General features: G+C 53.0%; 1 protein-coding gene across 5 annotated transcripts; it reads left to right on the plus strand.

The window, feature by feature from the left end:
- The first annotated feature begins 2,068 nt into the window (after nucleotides 1-2,068).
- P2ry2 (purinergic receptor P2Y2) lies at nucleotides 2,069-15,068 on the plus strand. 5 transcript variants are annotated; one of them, XM_040284921.2, is made up of 5 exons: nucleotides 2,069-2,251; nucleotides 2,753-3,422; nucleotides 9,468-9,629; nucleotides 10,358-10,519; nucleotides 13,342-15,068. In XM_040284921.2, exon 5 carries the CDS (start codon nucleotides 13,346-13,348, stop codon nucleotides 14,474-14,476), a length of 1,131 nt encoding a protein of 376 aa, XP_040140855.2. In that variant the 5' UTR covers nucleotides 2,069-2,251; nucleotides 2,753-3,422; nucleotides 9,468-9,629; nucleotides 10,358-10,519; nucleotides 13,342-13,345; the 3' UTR covers nucleotides 14,477-15,068. The 5 variants fall into 5 exon arrangements, with proteins under 5 accessions (XP_040140855.2, XP_021580749.2, XP_021580748.2 ...); XM_021725074.3 differs by having other exon boundaries at nucleotides 2,753-3,393; XM_021725073.3 differs by lacking the exon at nucleotides 9,468-9,629.
- Nucleotides 15,069-16,633: the final 1,565 nt, after the last annotated feature.

The following is a 16,633-nucleotide window of genomic DNA, read 5'->3' on the forward strand; positions in this document are numbered from 1 at the left end:
TGGGCATTTATCTGTGTGCAGGAAGGACCCAGGCCCTACCTCAAACATGTTCTCAATAAAGGAGGAGATAGGCACTGAGAGAGACAGCAGTGTGGCAAGTGGCAGGGCACCTGAGCTAGGTCTTAGAGGAGCTATGGCTGGAAGCCAGGAGGAGGTCAAGAGCCGAGAGGAGATGTTGCAGGAAGAGGGAGCAGCAAGTATCAGGCAGGAGGTGAGCAAGGGCTCTGCTCTTTAGCCCAGCCGGCAGAAGGCAAAGCACAGAGGTGGTGCCCATAGTGCCAGTCTGGAGCTGGGCTTTGTCTTGAGGATGTCAGAGTCTTCAAGCAGTGTGAGGCAAGGATGGCAGTGAGGAGTGGCAGAGACACCCCCCTTAGTCTGCGACAGGATTAGAACCTGGGCCAGGCAAGGACTCCACCCCAGTATGCAGTTGCAGAAGTTTCTCTCAGGGGAAGTGAGAGACGTGTAGAGAGGGAAGATGAGAAGGCCCCGGGTGAGCCAAGTGCCTCCACAGGGCTGGAGAGGCAGGAAGCCTCTTAATGCATGGTGGGAGCGGGGAGCCATGCTCTGCTCTGCCCCTCCTGACCCACTGCTGCTAATGGAGCCCTCCCCTGTGCCCCCATGGCTCCATTACCCACCTCGTGGGGACTATTATTGTGCCTGGGCCTTCACCATTAGGCTGCTTGGTTCCAGAGAGACTCTCTTGTTGCTATTCTACCCCTTTAGAAGGCACTTGCTGTGTGACTCACTGGGCCTCAATTTCCTGGTTGGATCAATGGTTCTAAATTCTTTTAGCCATAGAATCATCTATGTATTTTCAACAAATTACCAGGAAATGCAAATAAGTAAAAATACAAAGCACAAATGCATAAGTTGAAGTGGAATGGGAGGGTCCCAGATAGCCCCGGGAAGGAGGACTTTGCTGTGGAATGTGAAGCCCATTGGACTTGATGACTTTCAAAACTACATGAAGGAAGTGCCTGGCAAAGTGTCAGGAGATCTCAACCCCCAGCTCTTCTTGGAAAGAATACAAATCCTTGAACCTGGGCGGCTCAGGATGATGGGCAAAACCCTGAAAAAAAGAACTTTTAGACAGGCCAGCAAATAAGGTTATTATTAACACTCCATTTTACAGAAGAGGAGACTGAGGCTCAGAGAGAAGTCATAGGAGAAGTGAGGCCAGACAGGAATCTGAATCAGAGGAGGTGGGGTTCAAGGACAGGACCCTTTACTATATCATCTGATGAGCAGGTCAGGTGTCAAAAGTCTCAGGGATGTAGTTCCTTTGGCTATAGAGTAGGGGAGTTGGACCGCAGCAGAGGACGCACAGCCCTGGACCGAGTACTTTGTGGTGTGTCTGCTAGAAGCTGAGGCTGGGCTTGGGCCTTCATCTTGATATCAAAGGGGAAACAGCTGTGATAATAGTTTTGTTGTTGTTGTTTTGTTTTGTTTGTTCTGTTTGGGTACTGGGGATTGAACTCAGGGACACTCAACCACTAAGCCACATCCCCAGCCCTATTTTGTATTTTATTTAGACACAGGATCTCACTGAGTTGCTTAGCACCTCACTTTTTCTGAGGCTGGCTTTGAGCTCACCATCCTCCTGCCTGAGCCTCCTGAGCTGCTGGGATTACAGGTGTGCACCACCACACCTGGCACAATAGAAGTTTTGACAGCTTGAAAGGGAGAAGAGAGAGAGGGGATTGGAAGAGATTACAGTGCCCAAAAGGACTTACCCACACTGGGACCCTAAGGCCTCGGCCCCACAAACTGGGGATGTGGGAATAGCTAGGCCTTTGGAAACTGCATGGATCAGCCTGGAAAACAGGCGGAGGAGGAAGGACAAGGGACCTTTGTGTCTCCCAAGCAAATCCCAGGGACTGCAGATGCTTCTTAGCCACAGAGCCTTGTATATCCTCCCTGCTCTTACTCCTGCAGGGATGCAGCCAGCATCCTTTGGGGCCCCTACTGGGCTTGGCAGCCAGGCCCCTGTCAGCTGATCTGCAGCCCAGTCAGGCCCCAGGACCCTGGGAAAACTCCTTGGCCACAGGAAGAAGCCTATTCTGCACTTGTCTAGCCACTGGACCATCCAAAGAGCCAATAGATGGACAGTGGTAGGTGGGAGGATGAGTGGGATGGCTCCCTTTCACAGCAAAGAGGCCCTGAGAGGACTGGAACAGTGGCTGAAAGTCCCTGATCCCTGAGTCAGTGCCAGAACCTACACTCCTGACTTCTAAACCAGAAATGAGGCCGGGTAAGGAGGCTCTCCTTCATTCATGCTTACACATAAGCCAGGACACAGCACCTCCCAGGACCTTTAGGATAGCAGCAGGGAGAAGGGCCCCCTGGTCCCTGCCCTCCTGAGCTCAGACTGGAGAGGGACAGAAACACGGTCTATGACTACATAAGGCCATCAGAGTGGGGTTGAGGGCAGAGAAGGGAATTAAAGCAGCTAAAGATGAGAGACCAAAAAGAATGAGGAATCTGGTGACCTGCTGGTGGAATGAAGGAAGGGGAAGGAGAGCACAGGGACAGGACCTCCCTTCACTGCTAGGGGCTGGAGAGAGAGGCAGAGACCTGAGTGTTCCCTGGGCTTTCTGGTCTCAGCGTGGTGACCTGAGTTGGTCCCATCAAGGAGAACAGGTGCTGGGGCAGGAACAGGATAGAGGCGGCGAATCGTCGCAAAGGTCCCTCAGTGGGTAATGACCGGAACCAGGCCAGCTTGCAAACCTAGTAAAACTTTGGCGTCTCTCAGTATCTTTTCTCACAAGTTCCCTGCGCTCCCTGCTCCTCTGAGTGAGTCTGACGGCTTCTTCCTTCTGCCGGGCCAGGTCGTAGGACCGTCGGTCGCCGCCTGCGCTTCCTGCCGCAGCACCCTTTGCGGGTGCGCTGACCCCACGACTGTGGGGCTGGGCGGCGTCCCCAGAGTGGTGCCGGGTGGCGAGGTGGCGAGGTATCTACTCGGGCGTGTGGGGGCGGTGCCGGGGTCTGTCCAGAGTCCGCTCCGCCCCCGGGGGCCAGGCCGCAGGGTAGGGAGCGAGGTGGGGCGGGGCGGGGGCCGCGGCGCTCCCAGGCACGTGGGACCCTGCGCAGCGGCAAGACGTCGGCACCGGCCCCGGGGAACAGCGGCCACAGCACCTGGGGCGGACGAATTCAGCGTGGAGGCAAGGGACAGGCCGCCTAGTGGGAGATCGAACCCTCGGAGAGGTTGGCGGGCGCTGCCCAGGGACGCTGCCGGTCCGACTGACGCGGGTGCGGACTCGGCGCTGGGCGAGGAATGGGCCGTGTGTCATTGCCCGACCAGGGCATGGTTCCGAGCCTGAGTGTGGCGCGTAACTGGACGGCGGGACGCCCCATGAATCCGTGATCTTTGTCTTCGCTGGCGCGCAGATCTCAGTGAGTGTGGATAGCCACCGCGGACTAGGGTGTGTATGTCCGCCTGTTGGGAAAGTCTGTGTGTCAGTGAGTGCCCCTGGGGAGAGAGTATCTGAACTTGTGTGTGTGTGCGCTCTAAACTGTGTTCTTTGGTGTAGGAGCCCCTGGGGCAATGAGACCGACCAGAGACCAGGCAGTTCCCAAGACTTGCTGCACTCCTGTCCTCCCCCCAGGATCGCTCTGGGTGGCTTCCACCCACCCCAATCCTGGGCGTTGGTAAAACTGGGAAGGCAGTAGCACGGGGGCGGAGGAGGGCAGTGGTGAGGAAGAACAGTTAAGACTTTAATCTGTCCGCAGACTTTTTATCTGGCAGGTGGTGCCATAGAAAGGGTCAGTCAGGAGAAAGGCAGTGCCCCCTCCCACTAGGACAGCCAGTGTCAGGCTTGGCCCCCACCCCCCATCCTCCAGGGCGTCCAGCCCAAGTACCAGGTCCTGCTAGAAACTAGCTCTGCTAGTTTGGGATTCATGGAGATGGAGGATCTCTATTCCTCTCAGCATAGCATCGGAAGATTCCCTGGGTCCACAGTCTTGCTTTGGAGCTAGGCTAGAATATGATGAGCTTTTGAGGATCGGATTTGAACCCCAGGGAAGTCTTAGTTTTCTGTGGTGAGAATAGGAGAAAGGAGGTTCTTTGAGCAGCTACCCTCTAAAAGGACCAGTAAGGTCTTGCATGTGAGAGTGTGGGGTTAGGGGGTGAGGGAGAAGTCCTGGCACAAAAGGCCTGTCACTCTTTCTCCTCTCTGCCAGGGCTGACCTGGGGCATAGACAGAGGGTTGGGGAGCACTGGGCAACCCTCAGAAATGGTTAATGAACTTGGCCTAAAGAGTGTGGCTGTGACCTCTCCATTCCTGTCCCCATCTTGCACAGGATGCACAGGGCCCAGTTCCCCCAAAGACAGCTAAGAGAACATGAGGTCATCACCAAGATCTCATGAGCCCAACAAAAGCTTTGGTTTCATGGCTGTAACCCATTATGTAATTGTGCCTCTCTAAGTATCAGTTTGCCACCCATAAATTGGGAATGTTGATCCTTGCCTCTTTGAAGGAGATCAGACCTTTGAAGAGATTGGTGGGCACAGCCCAGGGACGCTGCTGGTCCGACTGGCACTGGTGCAGACTTGGAGCTGGGCAAGGAGTGGGCTTAGAGGATTCTTAAGATAGAGGCCAGGAAAGGGCTTGTGTATGTGTGTGTGTGTGTGTGTGTGTGTGTGTGTGTGGATTGTGGATTGAACCCAGGCCTTGTGCATGCTAAGGATGCACTTTACCACTGACCTACACTCCCAGCCCAGTAAAGGGCTTTGTCAACTCAATGCAGTGCATGGGGAGGAGCATGATACTCAAAGGTCTTTTGAAGAGCAAAATAGAACACAGATGCAACCGCAAGGGATTGTGTTGGTTATGGGAATTTAATTATTGAATGCCTTCCTCTCCTCATGACCCCCTCTACAAAGATAGCTTGATAGTAATAGTTTTTTTAAAAACCCTCATTTTATCCTCCAATGGCTCTGTGAGAAAGAAATTATTATCTCCATGTTGCAGATGAGGAAATAAAGAGATTTGGGGAGTATCTTCCCTGAGATCACAAAGCCCAGTGAAATCTGGGCCTCCTGCCTACCTGCCCCATCCAAGACAGAAGCCCCATCAGGGCAAGGCAAATCCTCTACCTTCAAAGCCGAAAGGAGTTTGAATCCTCTCCTGGGAACCTGTTTTCATGGCTTACCCAGCTGCTGACAAGATAAGGCCAGCTCAGTTCTGCTCATAGGGCCAGGGGAGCCTTGCAGATCTGGTGAGGGGAGGGAGAGGTACCCCTGATGAAATCCTTCTTCTCCTCTAACTACATTCTATAAGCCTTTTATCTCACACCTTCCTCTTGGGCTGCCCTTGGAATCTCAGGCCTGTTCTGTCCCTACCACTGGGTATTGATGGAGGAAAGCTGATGCAGGGAAGCTGGCTATGGGACTCTCCTTGAACTCTGTACCCATCCCTGAGAGAGGCCAGTTGCAGGTCGAAGCTGAGTCATCCCTGCTTTCTTACCCAGTCCCTATCACCTGGCACACAGAGGGTGTCCTTGAACAAAAGAGTTCTTATACTTCTTCATCACCCAGTCTCCTAGGCCTGGGTCATGTGTGTCCTGGGATAAATAGCAGGAATCCCTAGTGGGAGGGTGAGCAACCCAAGCCCTTCTGGGTAGCTCTTGATCTTCCATCCTGGTACCCTGTCACTGTCACTGCAGTTCCTCAGAGAAGGGGTCTGTGCACTGGGGGCCTCCCTTAGACTTGTATTCCTATGGCTTCCTGGTGAGTGTCCAGCCTCCCAGCCCACTTTGTAGGAGGAAGACTTACCATGGTGGGTTGGGGTGCTGAGGAAGGATGCTCCCCATCTAGCAGGGAGTCCAGGGTCAAAGAACAGTTCTTACCATATTCTTGTATGTCTCCTCCCTCATCTCCCTCCCTCCAGACCCCCTAGTTCTGTCTACCTTACATGTGGCACCATCTTTGTAAAGGTCAACTCTGACCATGACCTTCCCCTTTTAAGCCAGAATAGTGGCCCAGCTCCTCAGCCTGGTCTTTGAGCTCTTTTATATGAGTTCCTTGGGCCCCCACACATTCCATGCCACCTAAAGGTCCATGCCAGCCACACACAACCTGTGTTTCCTTAACAGGCTATACTCTTGCCCGCTGAGTCTCAGCACTTATATCCTCTGCCTTCTGTGTCCTCCCACCTCTATGTCCACCTAACAAACTCCTAATCATCTACCAAGTGCCAGTTCTTCTGGGAAGTTCTCCCTGAGCACCTCTGTCTGGCTGGGAGTTCCTCTGGGCTCCATGGCCCCTTGATTGTGTCTTCATCACCCAGGTGGACTGGGTCCATGTCAGTGTCTCTTCCCTAGCCAGAATGGGCATTCCTCAAGGGCCCTATAGAGCATGATGTGAGGCTGAGTTCACAGGATCCCTGTAAAGCAGGGCACACAAGGGCACTGGTGTGTGCTTGCTGGGACTTCATGGCTCCTGGGAATGTGACTTGTGATTACTCTGAGTGCAGACTCCTGTAGTTCTGCGGATCTCAAACCAAAGCCCATCAGAACCTTAAGTAACAAGACTGAAGAAATAGCACTCACTCCCAGAAGAGCTGGACTCTGAGAACCAATGAACTTGGAATCCTGGAGCTGAGACCATCTCAGACACACAGCCTTGCATAGATCCCATTCTGTGCTTTTGTCCTTTTCCACTTGGGGTCTCCCATCTCCTTTCCTCCCAAGCTGGACCCTTCCTGCTCACCTTCAAACCTGATCATAGCTCCTCTTCCAGGAGCCTCACTGACTCCTGACTTCTGACCATGACTTCTGCCCCTCTGGGGGCACTAGAGAGGGACCCAGTTGAGAAGTAGCACAGGCTCCTGGAATTCGGTGTCTCCACTATGATGGGCAGATGCAGCCTCCACACCAGGACAATTTGCCAGCACCATGGAATGCCCACCTGCCTCTTGTCTAACTTGTTTCTCATGAGCTATTCCATGGAGCAGTGATTCTCCCCATTTGACCATCAAAGAGCGCAAAGCTCAGAAAGGGAGACTGACTTGACCAAGAATGCACAGCATAGATGTTTCCAAGTTGGAGCCCAAACACAGGGTCTTGCCTCTTGAGTCTGACTGGCAGAGTTTTGTTGTGATGGATAGGAGAGGAGCCCAGGGCATTGTGTTTCTGAACCTGTTCAGTTCAGGAGCTGGTTTCCATAGCCCTGTGCAGGGCAGTGCTGGGCCTGGGTGTGTGGGGGGGGTGGTTTGGTCCCAGCCTGGTTGAAGAAGGCTCTGCCTCTTTAGCATCTCAGTTTCCTGATCTGTTCGCCTGGCTGATCTGAAACTCGCCCACTCGCAAGCTCTGACCTCAGCCTCCGTGTGAGGTCCCCACACTCTGTGGGGGTTCCCAAGAGGACAAGAGTTTCAAGTGAGGTTTACAGAGCTCAGGGGAGGCTTCCTACTGCACCATGGGTCACCTGGGTCATCTGGGTCACCCATCATCTGTGTCCCCAGGCCAGCTCCTCCTACTGCAACATGCCAGGCAAGGCTGAGGAGCCTGCTGAACATTGACCCCTTGGAGGACATTTGGAAGGGTACAGGGTGACTTCTTATCTCCTAATCCCGTGCAGCCCAGCCTTGTCCTCCACTGTTCCCAAACTACAAGGATGATGAACAGTTCTTGTCGTCTTTGCCCTGGTTTCTGCTCACTCTCTTCCACTCTAACCACCTGACTCCTACTTATCTTGTAAAATGCAGGTAAGGGTCCTCGCCTCCAGGAAGCCTTCCCTGACCACTCTTTCTTCCCTGCTAGGGGAAGCTTCTATTCTTCTATCAAGAGGAGGTTGAGAAGCTGGGACTGGGGTTCAGTGGCAGAGCACTTGCCTAGCATTGGGTTCGATCCTTAGCACCACATTAAAAAAAAAATAAAGCGATTATTAAATTATTTTTTTAAAAAGGAAGTTGAGATTTGGGTTTTGGAATTGCAAGACTTGTCCAGGACCTACAACTGGGAATGGCAGGATTTCCCATCTGCCCAGTACTCCCTCCGGCCCCCTTGATGCCATTCTAGGCCCATTGATTGTGTCTTCATCACAGCATCCCGCCCCTGGCAGCAGGGGTCTTCAGAGTAGTGACAGGACATTCTCCCCTGCCAGGCTGGACAGGGTCCACCAGTCAGGCGGGTGGCACATTCCAGAGCCACCCTAGTGGAGGAACTGGAATGTCGTCTAACCACCCTGGAAATTCCGCAGCCAGCCTGGGAACTGCCTCTGTCCCTCCTCCTGGCTTTGGGCTCACTAGCCTAGGACCACAGAAAGACCCAGATTAGGGTAGGGACAGAGCCAGGTCAGGAAGTAGGCTTACCCCCCATAGGCTTGGCTTGGCTCTTTACTTCCTGGTGACCTTGGCCAAGACCTTGAATTGCTCCTTTCTGGTCTTAGTTTTTCTATGTGTGAGATGGGTGCAGTAACCATCTGGCCACTTCACCCTAGGGAAGTACTAAGAGGAAGAAACGTCAGTTGGGCACTCCTCTGCTGGAGACCTGACCAGACAGAGCCATGGGGCTCAAAGGGGGATGGTCAACTTCCTGTAGATAGGGCCTGGATCTTGCCGGATAGGAGGCCATGGTCAGAGACATAGTTTCTGAAGACAGATCAGAGTTTTCTGCCATTGCTAGTTTTGTAATGGGGGGAGGGGTGTTATTTAGCCCTTCTAAGTCTCAGGATTAAATGAGAAGAGGTATATGAAGCTGTCTAACACAGAACTTGACACAGACAGCACTTCACTTGTGTTACAATAGAGTTGTTAGAAGATAAAGAAGGCTGTTCCCAAGCAAGATATGCCATATGACTGCTTTTGCTGTGCTGAGACTAGAGGATGAGGGTGGAGTTTTCTGGAGGGATGGCAGGAACCAGATCAGCCAGGTCCTTAAGTGCCAGGTTAAGGAGCTTGGACATTATCCTGAAGGACTTAGGGAGCCATGGAAGGATTTTGAGCTTCATAGCACATGGTCAGATTTGAGTTTTAGGAAAATTATGTGATTGCAGCATCAAGGCTGGACAGAGGGTCAGGGGTGGAGGCAAGGAGTCCTGTGAAGAGGCTGGTGATGGTCTGGAAGAGAAGCACAGGGTTGTGGGTGTGCACAAAACACACAGGGCTTATCTGGAAGACTCTCTTGCTTGACTGACAGGACTTGGTGAGTGATGGGCTTCCAGTGGGATGAGGAGAGCGAAGGTGAATCCTGAAAGGCTGGTGGAGGCCCTTCTCAGAAACGGGGGGAATGACCTTGAAGAAGTGCTATGCTCCTCCGCTGACTAAGACATCTCCTCAAAAGGAGAGAGGTGTGTGCCTGGGAGGAGTGGGGTGAAGAGATGAAGCTCTTCATCTTGTCACTGGATTCTAGAGCAGACAGGCAGATAATCATCAGCCTGCTGGCCCATGTCACACAGTGCCCAGAGGCACTTCCTTGGCTCCTTCCTTGCCCTACACCTGTAGCCACTCACCTCTCCACCTCCATTCTAGGGAAATGAAGCAGATGGGAAGAGATCTTTCCAGAAAGGCACATTCTTCTGCTGTGTCGTGTCTGAGGTCATGGGTGCTGGGACTTGCCCATAAAGAGGAGTTCCTCCACTGCCAACCATCCCCTCCTGGAAGCCCAGGGTTTGGTGTGTATGAGGCTCCCAGGTGAGACGAGAAGGCCCAGGTTCTAATCTCAACTCTGTCCTTGATTTACCCTGAGGCCTTGGGACTGTTTCCTCCTCATCAAAAGCAGGTTTGGGGACTGGAGTTGTGGCTCAGTGGTAGAACACTTGCCTGGCATATATGAAGCCCTGGATTTGATCTTCAGCACCGCATATAAATAAATAAATATAAAAGATCCACTGACAACTAAAATATATATATATATATATATATATATATATATATATATATATATTAAAGTGGATTTGCACACCTCCATGTATCTGTGTGTCTGTGCCTGTGTGTTCAGATGGACCGTATGTGTGTGTGTAACACCCATGAGAAATGCCTAGAGGCATGAGTGGGGAGGTGAGCTACTTAGAGACCCAGCTTAGGCAAAAATGTGCTGGCAGAAGTTCCACAGAGTGTGTGCTAGGCAAGGAGAGTATTGACCATTTCCTGTCTAGAGCACAAAACCCAGATGGAGGGAGGGGACGATGGAGGCCTGGCTCAGCCCTGCAGGACATGGAAAGAGGTCTTCCATCCTGTGAAAGGAGGTCCCTGGAGCGTGTGAGCTGGGGCTGGATAATGGGGTGTGTGTGGATGAGCATTCAGGATAAGCACATCCGATCACTTCTCTGTCTTTGGGGGTCCAAATTTAGAGCTGAGGAGGGAGCCCCAGGGGTACTTGGCCTGGCTGGCTTCCCTTGTCCAACTCTGTGTGTCTGCAGGAGCCCCTGCTATAGCTGTCTGCCCTGAAAAATGCTGGAGGCTGGGCAAGGCCAGAGGCCGGGAAACCAGTTTATCCTGTTTGCCAGAAGAGCTCCCTGCGGCAGATCCAGGCCTGTGCATTCATGAGTGAGGAACCTGAGCAGCCTCTGAGCATCCTGAAGGTGAGAGCAGGGCCTGGTCAGGTACAGGTGTGTGAGGTGGGTCTGCTGGCTGGGAGGCTGGGCAGGTGCTGACATGTTGTCTAAGTGAATGAACTAAACCCAGGTTAGACTGAGGGAATCCTAAGGCCGCTGCCTTGCCCTGCTTCTTTGTTCCAGGGTGTGATGAATTCAGGCTTCGGTGTTGAGATTCAGCCCTTGATGTTGAGATTAGTTTTTCCAATTCTTGGCAGTGTGACCTTGAACAAACAGCTTAACTTCTATGGCAGTATCTACCAAGGGGTGGGAGTGGGGGATTCATGAAGATGCTTAATGGAAGCTGCTCGGCCTTGACTGGCTACAACAGAGCAAGAAGAATAGCAGAGGAGACTCCAGGATGGGAAACTATGAATCAGAGATGGGCCAGGTAAAAGCATGTGACTCGCCTAAGACATCTGTAGGATGCCTTCCAGGCCTGTCCAGAGAAGGGCAAGGTCTTCTGGGCTCCTGCAGCTATTGAAGGAGGGATAGTCCAGGGGCAGGAGAAGGCCCTGGGCAGGGTGGGCCACCAGGAGAGCTACAGTGATCCCTGACCACCAAAGAGAAATCTTTATGTATCACTGTCCTCCTATAGGCCCTCTGAGGAGAGAGAGAAAGGAGAGGCACCTCCATCAATCTCAGCTCCTCAGGGCTCTCACAACCTGTTGTGTTTCTTTAACTCATTGGCTCATTCATTCTCTTTCCTGCAATAGCTGCTGTGATCAGGTCTCTTGCTGGGTCATAGGGACAGAAACCAGCCCTCAAGGAGCACCTAGCATGTATTGAGGTAGAGCTGGAAGGACCAATTAATTACTAACAAGACCTGAGGAACAGCCTGAGGAGGTGCCTGAGAGGGGAAGAGCTCCAGTCATGTGGTGACATTAGAAGAACCTGGAGCGTTGGGTAGGATGGGTGCAGTGTGTGTGGGTTCTGGAAAGAATTTCTAGACAGAAAGTACAGCATGAATAAAAGCAGGGATGCCTGGGAGGGCCCTCAAACAGCTCACATCTCTTTCCAGAATGGGAGCTCCTCAGGGTTGGGCCAGCCAGAACTGGGCACAATGGAGCCAATGAGTGGTGAGAGGGACCAGTGACAAAGTCTGGTGGAACAGTCCCTACAGAGCTCAGGGTGAGGGTCCAGGGCAGCAGGGATCAGGAGAGGCAAAAGGGAGGCCTGAGGGAGAGGGCTGGAGACATAGCTATCTTCCTAAAGTAGGGACTGGAGGCTAGGAAGATGGTCTCACAGTTGGTGAGTCAGCCTGTGGAGGGAGAGGGTGGGAAAGGTCAGTCTGGACCAGGGCCACAGTGATGGAGTCACCAGCTGGCCTGGAGGGTGGAGGCCAGGATGTCTTAAAACAGGTGGAAGGGGCAGCTCCCTCCGTTCACTGGGAGACAGGGAAGTCTCCACCCCTCCTCTCAGTGTCAGAGATTCCACCATTAGTTTCCAGCAGGAAATTTGGTGCAGGGCAATGGGCTGTTGACTAGGAAGGGATGCTGAGGGCCCTGACACCGCCTCTGAGGGGAGACAAGGCGGTCAGCACTAGAGCAGGAGCAGAGCAGCAGCATGGGAAGGACCAGGTGAGGAGGGAAGTTTGGAGGCTGTATTTCTCCAAGGCTGGGGGATTTGACCCATGAGAGGGCTGAGGTTCAGGAGGGTCTTCCCATCAGGGGCTCCTGCGATGATTTCCATCCTGCCTTCTGGGACTTTGGGGGGCATATCTTTGCCTTTCGGAGCAGGATACCTGTCCACTGCCTCCCAGCTGAGGGAGCTCTTACTGGTTACAGGGTGGGGTGGGGTGGGGTGGAAAGAGGAGGAAGGTGGCATCTGCCATCCAGGCAAGTGGAGCTCAGACCCCATGGGTATGACCCACACCCACAAGGGACAGAGTAGGGGAATGTCAGGATTGTGATGGTATGTAAAGAGAAACTAGCTGTGCCCAGAAGAGGCTAGATTTGTTCCATGAAAAAAGTTCCATTCTCTATCCCCGTCTCTTCCCTGGACTCTTTAGGAAGGTCACTGTCCCATCTGGTAGCCCCATAGGCTGAGGATCAGGACTGCTGGGTATAGATGTAGAAAGTGCCAGAATATAGGAATACCTAAAAAATATGTTGAATGATTGAGGAAGGAAATATGTCGGCCTCCCCAGAGACTGGGAAGATGAACCTAAGGAAGCCCTGGGATGCCTCCAAAGGAGCTGGGCTGCCCTGGCCAGAGACCCCTGAGCAGGCAGAGGGCACTTGGTGTGCACTGGATCCATACAGCCTTGAAGGCCCCTTCCCATGTACATGAAATGATCCCCCTCTGCAACCCCAGATCCTCATGTTCCAAAGCTCAGAATCCTAGTTTCAAACCTTCTGATCTGGAGCTTGCAGAGCAGGAACAGTACCTTTTTTTTTTTTTTTTCTTAAGACATATGGCCTTTGTCACACCCACTCAACTCTGTAAACTGATGGGTATTGTTGTGTTCCAATAAAGCTAAAACTCTACTTCCAAAAAAAACAAAAACAGTGGGCTACAGGCCATTTGCCAACTTTTGTTGTGAATTTTAAAATTACATGAGGCTGATATCCAAGGATCTGAAGCATTCTTGAGGTTTCAGGGTTTGGAGACTTGGAGTCCAGGGAGAGCTGCTAACCAGATAGGGGGAAAAAAACAACAATGCCCTTGAACCTAGGCAAATCTTAACAAGGGAATCTGTGAGCCCTCTGTGTCTGTCCTGGCCTTGGTCAGGGGCGCCAGTCAGGCATTCCCACAGAGCCCGAGCCCTAACCCTGATGGCGGTCCTCTTAACCCTCCCTTCCTCGCAGGGTGATGGAGGTGGGCCTGGACCTCTGGAATGACACCGTCAATGACACCTGGGATGGGGATGAGCTGGGCTACAGGTGCCGCTTCAACGAGGACTTCAAATACGTGCTGCTGCCTGTGTCCTACGGCGTAGTGTGCGTGCTTGGGCTGTGTCTGAACGTCGTGGCGCTCTACATCTTCTTGTGCCGCCTCAAGACCTGGAACGCCTCCACCACGTACATGTTCCACCTGGCTGTGTCCGACGCTCTGTACGCGGCTTCCCTGCCGCTGCTGGTTTATTACTATGCCCGCGGCGATCACTGGCCCTTCAGCACGGTGCTCTGCAAGCTGGTGCGCTTTCTCTTCTACACCAACCTCTACTGCAGCATCCTCTTCCTCACCTGCATCAGCATTCACCGGTGCTTGGGGGTCCTGCGCCCTCTGCGCTCCCTGCGCTGGGGCCGGGCCCGCTACGCCCGCCGGGTGGCAGCGCTGGTGTGGGTGTTGGTGCTGGCCTGCCAGGCACCCGTGCTCTACTTTGTCACCACCAGCGCACGTGGGAGCCGCATCACCTGCCATGACACCTCGGCCCCTGAGCTCTTTAGCCACTTTGTGGCCTACAGCTCGGTCATGCTAGGTCTGCTTTTCGCCGTGCCCTTTGCCACCATCCTGGTCTGTTACGTGCTCATGGCACGGCGGCTGCTTCAGCCAGCTTATGGGAGCACAGGAGGCTTGCCGCGGGCCAAGCGCAAGTCGGTGCGCACCATTGCCCTGGTGCTGGCTGTCTTCGCCCTCTGCTTCCTGCCTTTCCACGTCACCCGCACCCTCTACTACTCCTTCCGCTCGCTTGACCTCAGCTGCCACACCCTCAATGCCATCAACATGGCATATAAGATTACCCGGCCGCTGGCCAGCGCCAACAGTTGCCTTGACCCTGTGCTCTACTTCCTGGCCGGGCAGAGGCTTGTCCGCTTTGCCCGAGATGCAAAGCCACCCACAGACCCCAACCCTACTACCCGGGCTCGGCGCCGGCTGGGCCTGCACAGGTCTGGCAGAACTGATGCCAAGAGGACAGATTTGTCAGCCAGCAGTGAGGACTCCAGGCGGACAGAGTCCACACCGGCTGGGAACGAGAACACTAAGGACATCCGGCTCTAGGACCTGACCCCTCAGGCCTGTGCAAGTTTATATGGAGGGAGCTGTAAGGGACCAGGGCTTGTTCAAATGGGACAGTGTACCCAGAAATTGACCATCTGTGACTGTCACTTGGCAGGGCCTCGGGATACTTTCCTTACGGTCCAGACAGTCAGCTGCCATCATTTGTATGTGTGAGTTGGGTAATAAGATTTCAAAACAGACACATGTTTAGGGCCAGTGCCACCTGACTCCCATGCAGATGGTTGGCTGATCCTGTCAAGGTATCTAGACTGGAATCCAGCCTGATCAAGTCAAATGGAGAAGGCCCTGAGAGGAAGGAGATGTACCAGGGTCAAACAGCAGTCTAGACCTGAGATAGCTACAGTGGAGCAGAGTCACAGGTTAATCAGAGGGCCCTGGTGAGGAGTCAGGGTCGAGCTCCCACAGCAGTCTGGGGTGGGACTAGGTGCTTAGTGGACTCAGCTTAGAGGAGTACTCCTAGCCCGAGAGATGAACATCTGGGAACTGATGTGATAAACCCATCTGGAGGCTCCCAGCCTACAGCCTACACTTAGAGGCTGTAACTGAAACTAAAGATTATGCTGCTTGTTGAGCTGTGCTCTGTTGTTTGGTCAGAGGATGGGGATGCAGCCTGGGAGGGTTTCAACACCCCTTAAAAGCCTTTCTCCAGCCTGTTCTCTTCTGCCATCTGCTTTCCCACTGGCTGCTTCAGGGGAGTTTCACATCAGGGATCCCTCTGTAGGCCTCAGGTGCTCTCCCACTTTAAAGCCAGTTGGTTTCTGTGCCAAGAGTCAGGTGGGGTTCCAGTCCTTGGAGTTCCCCAATTTAGGTAACAACCAGTTATATGCTGGTTATTGTTAAACCTTTTAAGTAGATCTCTGGCAGCAGGGAACCCCTTATTTGTAGCATTGCCAATGATACAAATATTCCTACTATACACAATTTCAAATTACCAAAGCAATGGCAACCTCTTTGCAAAATTCCTGAAAATTTGACTGTTGACAAGTACAAGTTGCTCCAGCATACCTCGGGATGATGCTGAGTGGTTGGGGCTGTGGGCCAGCAGGTCAGGGAATGCTGGAGTGGTGGGTGCTCCTGAGCTGTGGCTTCTGAGAAAGCAGTTCACTGAAACATCCAGGTACCAGACAATCCTAAACAAAGACATGCAGATAGAGGGTGGGTGTGCAAGGGACCATAGCAGGTTGGCAGGTGGCACTCAGGCTCAAGAGAAAGATAAGGCCACGGGCCAGATCACAAGGAGGCTGAGCCAGTCTTCCTTCTTTTTCCGACCACGAAGCTTCCTTTGCACTGGCTAAGTGAGAGAGAGAGAGTCACGTCTCTTCCCATCTAGGCCTTGGCCTTCTGGGAAAATCCCAGCTACAGCTGATGGTTGGTGTTCAAGCTGGGTTAACATAGGGGGTGGGTCTCACTTGTGACAAGTGTTGGGTCCACTCTGAGCTGATTTATGGAGCTCAACTAGCCAAGGCCAGGGCCAGGGAAGAACAACAGGCTTCACTTTTGACCTCCAGGACAGGAACTCAGTTGTCTCCCTCTAGGAGAACCCTTGCCCTGTGAGCCCCCTCTGCCCAAGAAAAGGGCCCTTTTCCTCACCCCACCTCTACCTGCCTCCTACAGTATCTCCACCCTTTCCACTCTGCTTTGCCAAAGGCAGGGCATCCCCAGGGGTTGCTCTGTTTATGCTTGTTGTTCTGAGAGTCTCGCTACATTGCCCAGGCTGGCCTCAAACTCCTGGACTCAAGTGATCCTCCTGCCTCAGCTTTTGAAGTAGCTGGTACCATAGGCATGGGGTTGTTTTACTTAAAGCCCCATTCTACACCTCCCTCAGGTGACAGGGACTGGTTACAGGCCATGACCCAAGTGATTACTTTATATTGTGCAATCCTGGGTGACCTGCCCAGAAGAGTGTGAGATGTTCACCTGCCACCTTCTAGGTTCTATATTTTTGTTAATGTAGCCAGAGCTTCTTGGATCTTTCTTGGTTACTACCTCACACAGACTGTCCTGGGTCTTTTTGGTAGGCCAGAGCCTATCTTTTCCTACTCACTGCTGTGCAGGCTGAACCCCATCAGTGTTTATATGGAGTCCCTCTGAAGCGAGAAGCTCTGATGGCCAGGAGTGTGAAGGCTGACTCTGACC

Source organism: Ictidomys tridecemlineatus, chromosome 4, assembly GCF_052094955.1.
Source record: "Ictidomys tridecemlineatus isolate mIctTri1 chromosome 4, mIctTri1.hap1, whole genome shotgun sequence".
Classification (NCBI taxonomy): Eukaryota; Metazoa; Chordata; class Mammalia; order Rodentia; family Sciuridae; genus Ictidomys; species Ictidomys tridecemlineatus.